We start from the raw sequence: 19152 nt of genomic DNA, 5'->3' as shown, positions 1-19152 counted from the left end.
TGTTGCATCATATGTTGCATATGTCTCATGTTTTAAGATTCATAATTATAAATATATTCTGAGTATACTCTGTTGGCCAAGTCTTTTTGCCTCTTTATAAGATGCGCAATACACATTATTGTATTATTATTATTATTATTATTATTATGTCTGGGTCATACCAAATGACTATAAAAATTGGACCCATTTGTCTCCTTGCTTGACATTTAGCGTTATGGTTTGGAATTGGGGGGTTAGATGACCAAATGATCCCCGAGCGCAAGCCCCTGCTGCTGCTTACTGCTCCCTCAGTGGATGGGTCAAATGTGGAGAATGAATTTCACCCCACTTAGATGCGCATGACAATCAGTTGTATTTCAAACTTTAACTTTATCAAATGCGAGAAATATGATTTGGTTATACATAAGTTAATTAACTGGTGTCAAAGTGAATATGTTAATTCAGTTAAAAGTAAATAAATAAGTTTGGTTCAGTAACTAAAATGTTAAGAAAATAATTTGGATCAAGGCAAACATTATTATTGTTTACATCAACATGAAATGATCAGTCACTCGGTTTCGGAGAAGTCAAATATTTTAGAAGTAATATCTGGACATCATTTTTTTTGTTTAAGCAGGGTTATCATTTTTACAGTGTACAGTGTTGAAAGCCTGTCATGACTAGTCAAAAAAAAAAAAAAAAACTATAGATCGATAGCACCAATGCAGTTATAGCAAGTGAGCCCCACATTCGAAATACCATGTTTCGAGTTTCCATGCAAAAAAGAGAATTGTTGAACCAATTTAAGATCACAAATTGAATTGTTGACCAACTTTTTTAAAAAAATCGCTTCAATCGGTAACACACGATTAAATTAAGTTAGTCCAAAGTGAATATATTAAGTTGAATGAATTATGAGTTCATTCAACTTAATATATTCACCTGAATTAAATCAATCCAAAATGAGTCCAATCTAAATTATTACATTTAAGGAACTCATAATTACTTCAATTTAATGTACTCACTTTGGACTAACTTAATTCAATCGTGTGTTACCGACTGATTTTTTTTAAAGTTGGTCAACAGTTCAATTTGTAATCTTAAATTGGTTCAACAATTCTCTTTTTAGAGTGTGCTCTTGCCGTGCTTGCATGGATTGTTTTTATTCTTCCCATATTGCAAATATCCATATTGCATCCAAGGTTACATTGCTCATTGGTTTGAATATGAGTATTAAAAGTATTTTTTTCCGAGTGGCCTGCAATTGCCAGCATGGCGACCACCGACCAGTCTATGGTGTTCAGCCCCTGTTTCACAAAATCAGATGAGAAAGGTTTCAGCTTACCTGCTAGAACCAAATGAGGACAAGCACTATACAGAATGAATGGCTTTGCAGTAAATTGCTTAAAAACAATTCTCAATGCAGTTGGAATATATATGCCTAATATGTCTGTCCAATTAAATTATGGCACATTTAAAGGTAAATTAAAAATTACATTAAAACTATTCGCTATTAAATTCGGCAGAACTTAATTCAATATTTCTATACATTTTAGGATTTTTAATTACTTAATTTCCTTTATCCAGAAGTAAAATGTTTTAAATGTTATATTTATAGTTATTAATTACTCATATACGCATTGTTCATAATATCATAAGCACTGTATGATCGCCTCCCGTCGACTTGTTAGTTAAAAAACTACAAGCCCCATCATTCATTGCGACAAACGTACATTATTGGTCCGGCACGCGACCTTAAGCGTCACGAGTCACAGGAATGATGGTCATGGGGAACTGAGAGGAATATGGCTCTATTTAGCCGCTTATTACTATTCATGAAGTAACACGGCAACAGTTGGAGGGGCCGCCATGGCTAACATCACGAAGAAAGTGTCGTGGTCGAGCCGAGCTGACGAGTCCGGTGGCGCTGGCGAAGCGACGCCGCTGCTAAACGGCGATGAGAAACGTCAACAGTCCAGAGAGGTCTGTATAGTACAGCTAGCATGCTAAGCTAACAGCTGTTTAGGCTTACAAATGCATGTATCTTCTCACTGAATTGTATCATACAATCTTTAAAGCTACATATTAGCACCGTGTTTGCAACGACACACATTGCATTGACGTGTATTATTTGCAAACCAAATGTTCCCCATATGGGTGCTGCATGTTGTTCGAGGGAGTAAATAAGTTTAATGCCAAAAGGCTACAATAACGTGATGACAGAAGAGTAATGCAATGAAATAATTTTATTTTGAATTGAATCGTTGCTTCCCTTCATTTATCCTCAAAGTTGATTAAATGGGAGGATGTTATTGACAGGGTAGCTTACTGGTGTCAAACTCAAGGCTACGGGGCCAGAATTTAGCCATCAAATCGTTGTTTTTTTTAAAAATAAATTATAACTATAAATTAAGCTATAAATAGCTAACATTTCTAATATTATATAATACAATAATACTAACATCCCCCCACGAAATAGTATTCATATTTGCATCAGCATGTCACTATTTTCCATGACTTCTGATTTCAAATTAAATTTATGTTAAAAATGCAGTCAGACTCATGATAGCCCGCTGAGGGAAACCATAACTATGATGTGGCCTGAAATGAAAATAACACCCTAATTTGTTTATCAGCAGAAGCTGTAACTTTAAATTCAGAATATAATTTTGTCTGTAAATGTTTTATTTATTAAAGTTAATTAATAATGAAGGTCAGTGGTTAATGTTAATATATATTGATGTTAAAATTAGACAACATTAAGATAATTACATACATTAGTTTTAATTTGTCTAAAAATCAATTATTTTATTATCGTAACATTTCTCGCGGGAGAATTTCTGACGGCCCATTTGTTTCACAATTTTGAAGTTGGGGCTTCAAATTCGCGCTCTGGCCTTCCTGTGTGGAGCTTTCATGTTCTCCCCATACTTGCATGGGTTTCTCTGGGTAATGCGGCTTTCGCCCACATTCCATAAACATTCACTAGCATGTTTCTTAGGTCAACTGAAGATGGACTAAATTGCCCCTAGATGTAAGTGTGAATGTTTGTATCTTTGCCCTGCGATTGGCTGGCGACTAGTTTAGGATTCAACTACTACTCGGCCGAAGTCAGCTGGGATAGGTTCCAGCTCACCCACGGCCCCACTGTAGACAAGTAATGCAAAAGATGGATGGATGGTTGAAAGAAATTCTTTCTGAATGCACAGTTTAGGCCAGTATTGTGCCAAAAGGATAGATGTGTCTGCTGGTTGCAGCCAAGTAGATCTTACCATTCCCCTCAATCGCCCCCACAATCAACCATAATCATAATCGATTTCTAAAATGTGTTATTGCCGTCCATGATATAAGATGGCACAATTTCATTCTGTTAAATCTTTACCCAAATTGTTTCAGATTGTCTTGATTTGTCTGTTTTACTGTTTACATTTTGCTATAAGAAGAAATGAAAGGATTGTTAAAATAGATGAGTCATTCATCAAATTTCATATTCACTGTTTGTCTGCTACATTCGTTGTAGTCAGTTGTTCCATTTACGTAACAACACTGGAAAATGAGCTGTACTTCCACCAGAACTATTCATGTCACTCTTGTCCTCACGAAAGGTGGAAAAGGTGGAAGCACACTGAACTCTTTGTTATTTCAGTACATAATATTTTCCATGCAAATTCTTACTTCTGTCTCATTGAGACTGTGCTTAATTACTGAGGCTAAATAAATTATTACTAAAAATGTGTTGTTAAATGCTGAAATACAAGTTTAAGTAAGAAGAAAAGGCATGAATTGTAGTGCTACGGTAATGTTTTTTTTCTTCGTAATTGGCTGTTGTTGTAAGTTGTCATTCACAAATCATTCATAAACAGATGTATTTCTTGTTTTTTGTCTTCTCTGTAGACATCAGGAGGAGGTGCTGTATTTCAAATAGGGAGACTCAGCAATGTGGATTTAGAAGAGGAGATCACATCAGATGAGGTACAGAACTTTTAAAATATGTCAATTCAGATCAACTATTCAGGAAGTTTATTTCTACAGGTTGGTGGCTCTGTCAATGCACTGTCGTGGATAATTTGTGTAAAACTAACTAGTGCTGGTGCAACCAAGAAAAAATGTTAGACACACAACTGCAACCAGTGCAAAAAGTTAGTCTACACCTGGCTTATTTTGTGAATGAAAAGGCTTAAATCTGATCACAGTATCATTCCTTAAATGAGTCTTTCTTAAACCAATCTTGTTCATTAAAATGCAATAAACGTTGAAATTCATTTAAAATATGTGCGTACGAGAGCATGATGCGGTAAGTTGCATCTGAGGGTCACATGACTGTCCTGAGGCATGACACCATCATTTGGTTTAGTAGAACACAGCAATCATTTCCCTCTGAGACTGAAGATAATAGATTCACGTGATTCTTGAATATCTTCGTGCTCACCCTTTTCTCAGGCAGGAGTTTGTGAGACTACTATCTACTCGCTGTAATAATGCTCATACGCTTTTGCAACCTGAAATTCAGTGTTTTCCGTAAAAACATTTTGCATTGGCCACACTGGCCAGGATGTTTGTTTGCTCAAAGCAGAGATTACCTGGTGACCCTTTCAGTGGCGGCTATTAGGGTTATGTGTTTCCTTGTGCAGAATGCACGGCTCCAGAATTTTTTATCTCCCGGAGCTAAATGGGGACTTGACTGATACAAAATTGGGCTGAGAAAGGGATTTGTAAATAATATATTTTAGAATGTCAAGTAAAATGCCGGAGGGGCTTAACTGGTTGTATGCGAGTGGTTGGACGTGACGCACTTTGAGCACCAAATGGTGTAGAACGCACTATATAAGCTCAGTCCATTTACCGTTTACACAGATTTCTGATGGGGCCATCACCCCCTCTAGCCCTGCTGGTGTAGCGCCATCCCTGTTGTGCACGTCTTTTTATATTTGATATTTCTCATCTTTTCAACAAATGTATTATGGTACAGTATTTAATATAGTATAGTATAGTATAATATTATATTTAAGTTCAGTAATTCAGACAGTAACCTTTTGTCATATAGTTTTACACTCTTCCTAAACACTGTGCCTTTGAGCAAAACACTCTTAAAAATCACAGCCTGTTGACGCAATGCCCACTATCCAGGTAGTATACAAATAACGACCGTAGTAGGGGTGGACTTAACAGCTATCTAATTGAGTTTTCATGTCTCTCCCCTCCACTTGCAGGAGTCTCATCGGGGTCATCCCAAAGAAATCCCCCATAATGAGAAGCTGCTGTCACTCAAATATGAGGTAACCCTTTTTTCCCCCCCTAAAAATTCCTGCCGCAGTCATTTGGATGTTTGCAAAATTGACTTTTTGAATGTGACCCTTTAGTAAAGTTGATTTGCTCTGTGTCTGGAATCTCACCCATGAATGATAACAATAACAAATATGACTTTCATTTGCATATGACAACGTTTATTTGCATTTCTTTATGTGTTTAGAGTCTTGACTATGATAACATCGAGAACCAGCTGTTTTTAGAGGAGGAGAGGCGTATGAGTTACCTGGTGAGTGGGTTGGAAACCCCGCTTAAGTGATGAATGAACATTCAAACGTATTCTGATGTAAGCGCTGCCCCGCGTTCTTTTCTCATCGTGTTAGGGTTTTCGCTGTTTGGAGATCAGTCGCTGGGTGGTCTGTGGCCTGATCGGCTTTCTGACAGGCCTGATTGCCTGTTTCATTGACATTGTGGTGGAGCAGCTGGCTGGAATCAAATACCGAGTTGTCAAAGAAAGTATCCTGATGCTTCCTCTAAGATGCATTTCAATAAACTGGGTGGTTATGAGTTGATAGTTAAACATTTTGATAGGTTCTTACTTCTCAGCGCAAGCTCAGATCTTCCCTTAACCATTGACCTTCACAGATATAGACAGGTTTACAGAGGTGGGTGGACTGTCTCTCTCTCTCATCCTTTGGGCTGTCCTAAACTCCGCTATTGTCATGATGGGAGCAATCATTGTTGCCTTTTTTGAGGTAAGGGAAAGATTTAAAAAATCTGAGAAGAAATGATACCCATCTCATTGCTTCTTCCATCCACTATATTAAGCCGATAGCAGCAGGAAGTGGTATTCCGCAAATCAAGTGTTACCTGAACGGAGTCAAGATTCCTAGAGTGGTTCGACTCAAGGTATGCACACATGAACTTGAGATTGCCAATTAATAGGGGAAAAAACCCAACAACACACATTGTAATGTGTATTACGTGTTGTGTGTTCTTTGTCAGACTCTGGTGGTGAAAGTGTGTGGTGTTATTTGCTCAGTGGTGGGTGGACTTGCTGTTGGAAAGGTAAGAACTCTTCCCAAATAGTTGGAAATGTAGGCTTCATTTAGTTTAAATGAGCATGATAACACTTCACAGTGAATGTCATATCAAAATATTTATTCCTTGTTCATAAATGTTTTACAATAATTTCAGCCCACATGTTCAGATGATCTCTTCTTTCACACTTGAAACAACATTACTGCAGTAAGGCGCTTATAAATAAAATGAACAGTTTGATTATTAATATTGTTAATATCATTAATATTATTATTGTTATATGTCAATCATTTAAACATAAACAGATCCCCTAGGCCTAATTCCGCTTAATTCTTTAAAAAAATAATCTGTATATTATGGAGGACCAAACCTGCCAAAATAAATGACTAAATAAATAAATTAATGAATAAAAGTGAAAATAAAAACAGATATAAAAATATAATTCAAAAATTCTATACAAAAATAAATGTAAATAAAAACGACAAAATATACAGTGCTGCTAAAATGTTTGTGAACCTCTTGAGCAATTTTGACTTTCCAATTGTTTCAAGCTGATTTTGTTGTTCAATCTGAACCATTACATTTGATATAAAATAACAGGTGTAGGTTTAGCATTTAAATGCATTGTTCTTTTTTTTTAATCAATTGCGTAGTCAGAACTTAATTAAAAATCGTTTTTGATCAATTCATGTAGGTGCAAAAGTAAGTGAACCCTGAGCTGCATTGCTTAAAACAAGCAGTCAAGTAGGATCAGGTAGGACACATTGGTAGCGAAACTAACCACTCAAATTGACCAATGAAATTTAGCAAAGAAATTGTGCATCACTGACTGAGACAAAACCACGTCACTTTAGTCTTACCCAGGTGAACCCATACAGGTCAGTCATGCTGAGAGGAAGAGAAATTTCAGGGGACCTCAGCAAGTGGGTAGTGACAGCACATCAGTCTGGGAAAAGCTATAAAGTCATCTAAAAAAATTGAGCTTCATCATTCTACTGTGAAGCAGATCATCTGCTACTAGAGAACACTGAAAATTACTACAATCCTGCTTAAAAGTGGACGACCTTCTAAAATATCAGCAAGAACATCAAGAAAAATGATAATTCAGGTAAAATGCCACTTGAACATCACATCAAGGGATTTGCACACATGTGCATGCTTCAACAATCAGAAGAAAAGTCCATCGACAAGGCTTTCATAGAAGGCTTGCTAGGTAGAGGCCTCTGCTCACAAAAAAGTTTGGTTACAACTAAAACAGTCATGTTTGGTGAAAAGTCAACACTGCATACTAGCAAAAAAACCTTCACCCTACAGTGAAGCAGGGTGGTGAGAATGTAAAATTCTGGGCTGGCTTTTCATCCTCAGGACCAGGACAACTCCACATAATCCAGGGAATCATGAATTTAGAGGAATATTGTGAAATCCTGAGTCATAACCTAAAGCCGTCCTTTGTGAAGTTACAGCTTGGTAGATGATGGATCATGCAACGTGACAATAATCCAAAGCATTCCAGCAATACAACCAAAGAATGTCTGAAGATTCATGTTCTGGATGTGCCCAGTCAAAATCCTGACTTAAATTCTTTCAAAATACTATGGCGGGACCTGAGGCGGGCAGTTTATGCTAGACTCCCATCCAACCTCTCTCAACTGGCTGCATTTTGCAAGGAAGAGTGGCAAAAATTCCCCCAAAATAGAAATAAAGTGTTTGGATCAAGTTCTCATTGCAAAAGGAGGTGCAATGTCCGATTAAGTGAGAGGTTGACATACTTTTGCACTCATGAAATCGTTTTTTTCTTAAATCAACAACATTTGTTCAAGAATGAATGACAATATTATCATTATTTTTGTTCAAGTCCATTATTTTCAATGTCAGCGTTGTAGATTGGGGTATAACTAAACATTTAATAAGGTTATTTTAATATTTTATAATTTGAAATAAATCTGACCATGCCTGCAGGGTTCACAAACTTTTGAGCAGCACTGTATATCCCTAAATAAATAAATAAAAGTAAAAATGAATACAAAAATAAAAACGAGATTTAAAAATAAAAATGTTTAAATAAATATATAAATAGAATTAAACATCAATCAATAAATAAAAAGGCTCTGCTCGCACATTTATTTATTTCATGCTGCAGACGCTCTGTCAGGTTGAAATTTTATTCAAATGAGGGGGCGGTCCTAAGCGTGTCTTGGGTTGGGCTCCACCATTGCAAACTTCGTAAGAGTGAGCGGGTCGGCGAACAAGGAAGTCTTGCCGGCTTGCATTGGAAAGTTCCAACGATGGACGACTATCCACAGTGGTCAAGATAGTCGTCCATTGTTGGAACTTTCCAATGCAAGCCGGCGAGACTTCCTTGTTCGCCGACCCAACACGCTTAGGACCACCCCCTCATTTGAATAACATTTCGACCTGACAGAGTGTCTGCGGCATGAAATAAATGTGAGAGCAGAGCATTTTTATTTATTGATTGATGTTTAATTCTATTTATGTATTTATTTAAACTCTTTTTTTTTTTTTTAAATCTAAATTTTATTTGTGTATTTTTTTTTTTGCATTATATTTATATATTAATTTTTGTATTTATTTCGACATTTATTTTTATTTTTTGAATCTCGTTTTTTACTTACTACTTTACTTTTATTTCATTTATATTTATTTTCTTGAACTTAATTTTTGAATTGTATTTTTACATCCGTTTTTATTTTCACTTTTATTCATTTACTTATTGATTTAGTCATTTTAAATGTTGGCAGTTTTGGTCCTCCATAGCCTATGCCAGTGATGTATACATTAGTGACAGACAGAAGAAATTGAATTCTCATCGATCATCGTGTGTATCCACATTGCTATTCATACACCAAAATAATAGCTTTGAGGTTAACTCGAGGCCAAGATTTCCACTCAGTTTGTAAATATCTGAGTACCGGTAACTTGACAAAATCATTATTTTGGTATGCAGCAATAGTTTTGGTGACATTTCTTTTTGGTGGGTTGCTGTTAGATTGTTCTAATGTAAAATATGAGCCTTGGCTCAATTTGCCTTGGTTGTACCATTTTTATTTTTTTCCTTCTTCTTTTTTTCAATGTAATTTTACTTGGTAGTACCATATATATATATTTTATGTATCCCATCAATTTTATGGTGATACCTTGTCTCCCCCAACCTATAGGAAGGTCCTATGATCCACTCCGGTGCAGTTGTAGCTGCAGGCGTCTCCCAGGGCAGGAGTACCTCTTTAAAAAGAGACTTTAAGGTTGGTGTGTGTGCGTGGACGCGTGTGTGTGGTTGTAACACCATGCCAGCCTTTTTGTTTTAATTGTAGTACGTGTTGAAAATATTTGTGTGCCTGTTTGCAGATCTTTGAATACTTCCGCAGGGACACAGAAAAACGAGACTTTGTTTCTGCTGGAGCTGCTGCTGGAGTTTCCGCTGCTTTTGGAGCTCCAGTTGGTAAAATCAACAAGCTTATCAAATTGGAGTTGGGGCGATATTAATAGTCGCAGTCTCAGAGATGTTTAGTGAGAATCAGTAGAGCCGCAGTTCACCCAGATCAAGCCGATGTAGAAGGTTCAAAGGAAAGGCGTGTGCCCATTAAGAAATAACACTGACATTTGTGTAAATTGAGCAGCAGTTTTAAGTAGTTTAACTGCGGGCACTGATATGCGAAGTGTGAGACCTGTGTTATAGGCACTTGCCTGTTTTTCCTCCGTCAATTTGACTTTTTGTGGCAAAAATACGTCCTTTTTCAACTGAAATGTTTCCCAAACACTTTTTTGCATTGGATGAGAATGGCCAGCAACATAACAACAACATTCACATTTGTCCGAGTGTCTGAAATGTTCTGTCTTGGGTCTACAGGTGGCGTGCTTTTCTCTCTTGAAGAAGGTGCTTCATTCTGGAATCAGATGCTCACTTGGAGGATAGTAAGTCACATACACGTCAGGATTTCTTAATAATAACATCGAAAACTATCACAGTAATGGAAAAAATATAAAATACAGCATTATTTGAATACACCCACTTGGCAGTCATCCACCAAACAGCATCTGTTAATTGGCAGCCTTACATAAACATATGCTGCAAAATAAGCTGCATATTAAGTGCCAATGCTGCAAGCATAATACTGTGTGCACCCTCATCATCAATTTATTGGCTTCTTTTATGGAATATGGGCAGATAAGAAAAGCTTTTGCAAACTACCAATAATTACTCTTCTTTTTATCTTCACCTATGTGATGTCTTTCCTTTTCCTCTGCAGTTCTTTGCATCTATGATCTCCACCTTTACCCTGAACTTCTTCCTCAGTATCTACCACAATAACCCAGGTGACCTTTCCAACCCTGGTCTCATCAACTTTGGACGATTTGAGAATGGCGTAAGTACCTAAATGTCATAAATACATTAACCCATTAGAGCCGGAAGCGCTCTAGCGCTCGTCTACCTTTAGATCCGGGAAAGCGGGCACGTCTTCTTCTGTTGATTCTCGGTTTCTTAGCCGATGAAATGCATCAGAATATACATGTGAGGGTGACGTGTAGCATGTGTTGGAATTTTATTCGAGCATTTATGGCTGACACAGATATGCAGGAGTTATGAAATAAATGATGCGATTGACAACAGTGCGGGAGGACTTCGAACTAGTGTAACCGTCGACATTGGCATATTGTTAAGAAATATGTTTGTAGACAATGAGGATGTGCAAAATCTAGACGGCTTTGTATTGGAATGGATGACGAATAATTACCACTCGATTTCCTGAGTTTATTACAACTGCGCTGTGTTGAAGGTAAATATAACCGCAGCTGCAACACAGTTGTTTGTTGAATTATTATTTTTTTAAGTCATTTAAGTCGGCTATTGACGGCAAATATTCATTTGAACTATTTCTATTAGTTTAACATTTTTCCACTTTTATTAACAAGAGTATGAAAACCTAGAATTTTTTTTATTGTACATTTCGAACAGATATAAAATTTATGATTAATCATGAGTTAACTATTGAAGTCATGCGATTAATTACAATTAAAAATGTTAATCGCCTGACGCGATTTAAAAAAAGAAAGAAAAGATTGTTAAAAATTAGGAGCGTCAGGCGATAATTTTTTTAATTGTAATTAGTTGCATGACTTCACGAGTTAACTCACGATTAATCACAAATTTGATATCTGTTCTAAATGTGCAATACAATTTTTTTCTAGATTTTCATACTCTCGTTAACAAAAGTGTAAAAAAAAAAAGTTAAACTAATAGAAATAGTTCAAATGAATATTTGACGTCTATAACCGTCAATGGCAGTGAATGAGTTAATATTGACTGTTTATAATAATAAACCTAGGTTTGTGTGAATGCCATAGGTGAAAGCTCCAAAATGTTTTTGGAATTATGTTTCTATCTACTTCAAGAGCTGATATATCAAATATTTAGTAGGCATTGGCAATATTGTTAAATTTCCAGGAAAACTTCAGCTTTTCGGGGGTGATTCTAAAGTCACCCATAGGTTTTAGAGCCATATTTTGCCAGGCGCTTTAGGCCTTAATGGGTTAATACTGTTTGTTTGTCTTTTCCGGATAATGTTAAATCTGTATAAATGACGACATATCATTTGATTCTTTTCTCAGAGTGTGGCCTATTACCTCTATGAAATTCCCTTGTTCATTGCCATGGGTGCTATAGGTACAATTATTATATTATTTCTGCACGCATCGTCTCAACAATCAGTTTGATTGCAGTGTGGAGTACAAAATAAACTTATTTTAACCTTTTCATATACAAGGTGGACTTCTGGGAGCTCTGTTCAACGTTCTCAACTACTGGCTGACCATCTTCAGGATAAGGTGAGGGAGGGGCAGCCAACCCCCAGCCGGTAAACACTTGAATGATATTAACATCAAAAGGTCAGATGACGCATGTGTTCTTGGTTTGTGTCTGGCAGCAACAATAAAAATTTAAAAAATGTGCCCGTGCAGGGTACTTTCTTGTTTGTGCACACATCATCAGGAATCGTGTGAGTTAAGTGTAAAAATAGTCACACTGTCAGAACAGGTAAGATCACTCTGGATGTAAGTTGACTTCTGCAAAGACACTTGTTGTTAATACTTTAAATTTTTGTGTTTGGATAAGGTGGTCATATTTATGAACAGTTCCAAATACGAAGAAAACAAACAAAAGCATGTTTGTGCTAGGAAGCAAAAAAAAAAAAAAAAGACAGGAAAAGCCTACCAGAACAGCTCAACTTGATTTGGGGTTAAGCAGAGACTGCAAATCCCTGTCATGCTTCATAATCTTATATTTGTTTTATAACTACTGTGGCTTTAAAAGCATGTTTGTCAAAATCACGGCGTGATCCCGTGTGTGCATCAGGTACGTCCACCGGCCTTGCCTGCAAGTGATGGAGGCTATGTTGGTCGCTGCGGTGACCGGGACAGTGTCTTTCACCATGATTTACTTCTCCGACGACTGCCAACCTCTCGACCCCGACCACATGGAGGAGTACCCTCTGCAGGTGAACGCACACAATTCAGCGTTCTATGGCCGATCATTCTGAAATCCAAAAAAGATGCTTTTGCTTCATAAATTAAACTGACATGCAAAAGCAGATAAAGTACCACTTCCTGGACTATAAGCCGCTACTTTTTTCAACATTCGACCCTGCGGCTAATACAAAAGTGCGGCTTATCCATCAGATCACAAGGGGGCGCACTAGAAGGAAGCGCAAGAGCGACAGACAGAGCAAAACAAACTAAGTAAGTCCAAATACAGCAGGAGAGACAGAACAAGAGAGAGACAATTTGCACCCTCATTATGGAAAATAAAGTAGCGGGAACCCGGTGCCGTAACATTGAAACACCTGCGGCTTACAGTCGGGAGTGGCTTATATGTGCAACAAACTCAAGTATTCCCCAAATTTAGCTAGCGCAGCTTATAGTCAGGTGCGCCTTATGGTCCAGAAATTACTGTAGTACTCGATTACAGTGGTTCTCAAATAGGGGTACGTGAGATATTAAAATATATTTCAAAAGTTTGTTAATATTTCAGAAAAATATTAAGTTCATAAAATGACTTTTATATTCAATAGGGTATTTAATTTCAGTGTCCCAAAAACCCAGCATCTTTCCCATACCAGAATGGTTCGACCCAACTTATATCATATGCCACCTAGAATCACCTGTCAATCACTTGAAAACTTTATTTAAAATTCTGTTAATTATTTCTTTTTGAGAACACTCTGTCTTTTTTATTTCCTGTTTTGCGCTGGGGGTACGTCACTGGAAAAAAAGGTTGAGAACCCCTGCTCTATTAAATCATTTTAATTGGACTCATTTGCCTCAAGATGTGTTTTGATAGCAGACATTTACTTACTTTACTAATCTTACTGGATTGTTGTTGTTGTTTTTTTTAACACAATTGTAATTATTGAATTTCAGCTATTTGTTAAGGTACAGGGGGGGGGGATGTTTTGTGAATGTGTTATGCAATCAACTTCCTTTTTTTTTTTTTTTAATCCTTGTCTTGTGCGGTGCCAACCTTTCAGGAAGTAACCACACGATACACCAGTGCTTCTCAATTATATTTTGGTTACGCCCCCGGAAGGAAAAAAATCTCTTCTGTGACTATACATAGTATCATTTGTTTATAATTTTTGGGGAAGTACACCTCTGGTGGGGAAAAGCTGTATTTTCCTTTTTGTCTTCTCATATGTTTTCTGCACGTACCTACAGCTGTTCTGTGCAGATGGGGAGTACAATTCCATGGCAACAGCCTTCTTCAACACTCCAGAGAGAAGTGTCCGTAGCCTCTTCCACAACCAGCCAGGTAAATAGTTGGGATGACTGTTCAGAAGGCATATTAACAGTATGTGAAGAAAACAAGTGTTGAATATGTCTCTTTTTTTTTAGGATCCTACAACCCTCTGACACTGGGCTTGTTCACCCTCACATACTTCTTCCTGGCCTGTTGGACTTACGGCCTCACTGTGTCGGCTGGAGTCTTCATCCCCTCTCTGCTTATTGGAGCAGCCTGGGGAAGACTGTGCGGAATTCTCCTGTCTGCCATCTCGGCCAAGGATTCGGTATGTTTTCATCTGGAAGGGATGTCTTGTTCTTTAGTCGTATAGCGCTTTAAACCTAAATTTAACTTATTTGTAGCTGCACAAAAAACTATACCCTCTTTTATAACAGTAATGTTTGTGTAGATCTGGGCTGATCCTGGTAAATATGCCTTGATTGGAGCTGCAGCTCAATTAGGTGAGTAGATTTAACTTCTAATGGGTAACAGCACTCACCAGTTTGACTTGATCCACGATCGTGTCAAATGCCAAAGAATGGTAACCAAGTATGTGTGCAGGCGGCATTGTGAGGATGACTCTGAGTTTGACTGTCATCATGGTGGAGGCCACAGGCAACATCACGTATGGCCTTCCCATCATGCTAGTCTTGATGACGGCCAAGATCGTAGGAGACTACTTTGTGGAGGTACGCACAGTCTAAGCGTCACATCAAATTGGTGTCAGATTGTACAAATACTGCTACATTTCGTTTCAGAACGAAAAAAAAGCACAGTTACTTTTCATAGACAAAACACACAGTGAATGGGATCTTGTGCCTTTTTCTGTCAGGGTCTGTATGACATCCACATTAAGTTGCAGAGTATTCCCTTCCTGCATTTGGAAGCTCCCGCCACCTCACACTGGCTAACAGCTCGGTAACATCCTCTTTCCTCTGGAGAAAAACATACTGAAGTTCAAGCATGCTAAATCATCTAATGTGACTTATTTCCATGTCCCTTAGAGAAGTGATGAGCTCTCCTGTCACATGTTTGAACAAGGTAGAGAAGGTGGGAACCATTGTTGACATCCTGAGCAACACATCGACCAATCACAACGGTTTCCCCGTGGTGGTGGTGCAAGGTGATTCCGGTGAAGAGGTACGAGGGATTCTTCTCTCTCCTTAGTCTTTGAGTGTGTTTCACAAAGATAGTCAAGTGGAAATGTTACCATTTAAGCTTGTACTCATCAAATTAGCGTACTTCACTTTAGAGGTGGGAATCTTTGAATGTCTCACGATTCGATTCCGATTTTTGGGTCTGCGATTCGATTCGGAATCGAAAATGATTTGATTGACAATGATTTTTGCTTCAATCTATAGATGTGCAAGGAATTGTAATGATCTACTCCAGTCTGACTCGCTAATGCTAATTAGTGCGCCACTCGCGACACTTTTATCACTCAAAAGAACGGCTCCTCGCTAAAAACAACTTTTATTGGAATAACTTGATCGTGACTTTTTCCTTCTACTCTCTAATGTGGCTACAACTTAACAGTGTATATGAACCACACTGCCCCTCAGTGGCCAAACTGGGTACAACATGAACAGCGCTCCAAATAAAGGCACACACAGACAAAGGCAAGACAGTATAAAATAATTTAAATTCAATCGATCCTGAATCGTACTAAATGAGAATCGCGACTCTTATGAGAATCGATTTTTTGGGCACACCCCTACTTCACTTCTTATGTATATTGAATATACAGTATTACAAATAATTCATACTTCATTTGTAATCCAAAAATATATATTATTACAAAAGTCGAATAGCCTCTGGAGTGATTGTGTTCTACTTCCAAGGGTCCACTATAACATCCATATTTGTGCCAGCTGCTATTCCCTTGCTAATCCTCACAGTCAGCAAAAGCTAAACTCCAGTCCCTTATGACACATGATCCAAATATTTCCCATGTGACTGCTGGCCCTCAAAATGAATTCCTTCGACTTCTTCCCTTCCGTTCAGCCAGCAAAGCTCTGCGGTCTCATCCTTCGCTCACAGCTCATCGTTCTCCTGAAGCACAAGGTCAGTGGCAGGAGGCGGGCAGGCGTGGCAGGTATTTATATATGCAGAATCGGCCGTGGCTAGTCCCCGCTCTGTGCTCGCAGGTGTTTGTGGAGCTGGCCCGTTCGCGGCTGACCCAAAGGAAACTCCAGCTGAAGGACTTCAGGGACGCCTACCCACGCTTCCCGCCTATCCAAAGCATCCACGTCTCCCAAGATGAGCGAGAGTGTATGATGGACCTCTCCGAGTTCATGAACCCAACACCCTACACTGTTCCACAGGTATTGCACATGTTTGTTGTCTGTGGCTTTGAAGTGAATGGAGTGGGAATTAGAGAGTGGCTATTTGTTTGCAGGAAACATCTCTTCCTCGTGTGTTTAAGCTGGTGAGAGCGCTGGGCCTCAGGCACCTGGTTGTGGTGGATGATGAGAACAGGGTAAGCATGGACAATTGTCTCTTTGGCCAAAAGGCGGCGGACACCCTGGACTGGTTGCCAGTCAATTGCAGGGGGAAAAAAACTTTACATCGGAAATACTAGACGACACTACTCGGAAAATGACTTCCTGCATTTGTATGCAGATTTACTGCTAAATGAACTCATTTACTGCCATTGACGGCTATAGACGTCAAAAATGAATTTAAACTATTCCTATTAGTTTAACATTTGTTTCCACTTTTGCTAAGAGTATGAAAACCTGGGGGGAAAAATATTGTACATTTAGAACATATAAAATTTGTGATTAATCGTTAGTTAACTAGTGAAGTCATGTGATAATTACAATTTTAAAAAATGTAATCGCCTGACGGGCCTAATATAAAAAATAAGGAGCGTTTAATCGCATGATAATTTTATATCTGTTATAAATGTACAATAAAAAAATTCTAGGTTTTCATAAAAAAATTAAATTAAATGAAAAGAAATATTTCACATGAATGAGTTAATGTATTAGAGCCGAAAGAGAAAATTCCACCTACCCATATTACATAGTGTGTGCTTTCACACGGCATCTTGTATTCAGATAATGAAATGCGTGTTGACATCAGTGCCAATGTCTAGTGTGACATATAAAACACAACTACGGTAACTGTTACTCCATTTTTGAATTAATTTATTTATTTTTTACATTTGTACGCCAAAATGCAAAGCACTTTACTGCCACCAACAGGACTTGAATGGTTGTAACATTATCTTGTGAATTTAACCACAATTTACATTTGCTACTAAGCTTGGCGGTTCATTTTGTTGTTTTGTTTTTTAACAAAGGAGAATATTTTTACAAGCATCTAAAGTTTTACACCAGTCACTGAGCTGGGTGGGAGGAATTTACTGCCCACTGGCATTATTGTTCGGCCTTGGAGATTTGCGCTTCACTGAATGTTCTCTTACTTACTCCCGAATGTGCTTTTTAAAAATCTTCGCCCTTGGTAGCACTGTTGGTGTTAGTGTTTACATTTGGGATGCTGATTGCCTGTACTGCTCGTTCTCTGCAATCTGCAGGTGGTTGGACTAGTGACCAGGAAAGACTTGGCCAGATATCACCTGGGTAAACACGGACTGGAGGAACTTCAGCTGGCCCAGACATAGTGTACACACAACACGCATGCATGCAAAAAACAGTGCCATCAAGCATTCCCCCGACTCTGACAAGTGCCTAACGTGATGGTCAAAGAGGGTTACCATGACAACCAAAACATCTGCAGGCAAAGGGCTTGATCACCCCCGTGTTTCTTTTCCCACACGCTGAATGGAAATCATCCAGTAGCTTCCTCTGCACACACACTTTGTTGTTTGTCCGTCTCAAACGATCTCACGCTACCTTGTTCGCATCTTCTGTTTTTGGTTCAATATTGTCAACGTTTGTTCTCACCCGTGACGGATGATTTTGTTTCAAGGAAAATTCTCATAATCCCTCCGCTATTTGACAGGTAGTGAAGTGGTGATGATGAAGTTGTTGTAATGCAGACTAAGTAGAGTTGAATAATTTATAACAATGCTTTTGTGCACTACATCAATTCTAGATTTTGCAATTGGACAGTAAAACGGTACTAAAAAAAGTAGGTGTTTGTTTCATGTTTCCCCCCCCCCCCCCCCCCCTCCACTCATGTTCTGTAGTTTTGCACTGACAGACTTTTGTTATTTATTCCTTGTTTTAGTTTTAACGGAACATGCATGAGAGCGGCAAAAGTCTTGAGTTTCATACAACCTGGCAAGTGTGTTTTTATAGTACATTCTCATTCTTCAGTTGGTCTGCTTTATTTTCCACATCATGCTGACTGGAGAGAAAAAAAATCGACTTTACAATTGATTATACATATTTATCACCAAAAGATGTTTGCACTGTGGCTACTACTGAAAACTACTGTGTGACACAGAAAGTTCAATATGAATGAATGTAAGCATAGTTTATAACTCAAGCAATCTTTATCTGTTGATACAATGCAGAATTTAAAAAATTTGATTTTTAATTTTTATCCTATTAGAACATTTTGTCTCTGCATTGTCATACTTGTCACTGTTACCGTCTTTCGTTTTACGCTTGTCCCATTTGTGTTGTACAGTTCTCCATGTTAAAAATAAAGCCCATGTTCTATTTTATAACTGCAGGATTAGACTTTGTGAAATAAAATAAATTATATCATAAAAATGAGTTGTTTCATGCTTTTGTAAACATATAAACAGACTGAATCCAGCCCTCTGTGTATCAATTTGTGTGGTGGGTGCATCATTTAAAAACAGCCTTCCTGGGTATAGTCTGTGGATGAGACTTTTCTACAACATGAAGCACACCTTCGGAATAATATTGCATTTGTTGAGCATGAGTTAAGCAGTAAACTCTTTTTATCCATATCAGGGGGCGGACATTTCGCCACTCGCTGTCGACTGAAAATGACACCAAAGTTGCTCAGGGTACAGGTAAGGTAACCACCCTTTTTTCTGGGTTTGGTCAGCAATCTGAGCCTTGCTTGGTCCTAGCTGTTTCTTGAGCATGGGTGATATCAGACAGCAAGTGGCAAAATTACTTTTTAAAGGTAATTGTTCATGAAAAGTTATA

At 38.0% G+C, this 19152-nt stretch overlaps 1 protein-coding gene across 1 annotated transcript; it reads left to right on the top strand.

Moving 5' to 3' along the window:
• Positions 1 to 1723: 1723 nt before the first annotated feature.
• On the top strand, positions 1724 to 18738 carry clcn7 (Cl-/H+ antiporter 7). The gene is made up of 25 exons (XM_086058110.1): positions 1724 to 1962; positions 3874 to 3951; positions 5190 to 5255; positions 5450 to 5515; positions 5610 to 5742; positions 5872 to 5981; positions 6055 to 6135; positions 6232 to 6294; positions 9444 to 9527; positions 9631 to 9724; positions 10133 to 10197; positions 10533 to 10649; positions 11893 to 11947; positions 12048 to 12108; positions 12635 to 12776; positions 13993 to 14086; positions 14170 to 14342; positions 14466 to 14517; positions 14618 to 14745; positions 14889 to 14974; positions 15061 to 15196; positions 16061 to 16120; positions 16204 to 16380; positions 16455 to 16535; positions 17598 to 18738. Exons 1-25 carry the CDS (start codon positions 1849 to 1851, stop codon positions 17682 to 17684), a joined length of 2403 nt encoding a protein of 800 aa, XP_085914236.1. The 5' UTR covers positions 1724 to 1848; the 3' UTR covers positions 17685 to 18738.
• The last annotated feature ends 414 nt before the right edge of the window (positions 18739 to 19152 follow it).

Source organism: Leptonotus elevatus, chromosome 1 (assembly GCF_054856555.1).
Source record: "Leptonotus elevatus isolate MCC_2025b chromosome 1, RoL_Lele_1.0, whole genome shotgun sequence".
Lineage (NCBI taxonomy): Eukaryota > Metazoa > Chordata > Actinopteri > Syngnathiformes > Syngnathidae > Leptonotus > Leptonotus elevatus.
The sequence above is the reverse complement of the archived record's forward strand: the minus strand, read 5'-3'. Positions and strand labels throughout refer to the sequence as shown.

Excerpts from the sequence above, each read along its gene's own strand:
- clcn7 (XM_086058110.1), top strand. The coding sequence starts at position 1,849 with ATGGCTAACATCACGAAGAAAGTGTCGTGGTCGAGCCGAGCTGACGAG. Across the intron at positions 12,777-13,992 it reads TGGAGGAGTACCCTCTGCAG|CTGTTCTGTGCAGATGGGGA; the intron begins GTGAACGCACAC and ends ACGTACCTACAG. Across the intron at positions 14,518-14,617 it reads TGGAGCTGCAGCTCAATTAG|GCGGCATTGTGAGGATGACT; the intron begins GTGAGTAGATTT and ends GTATGTGTGCAG.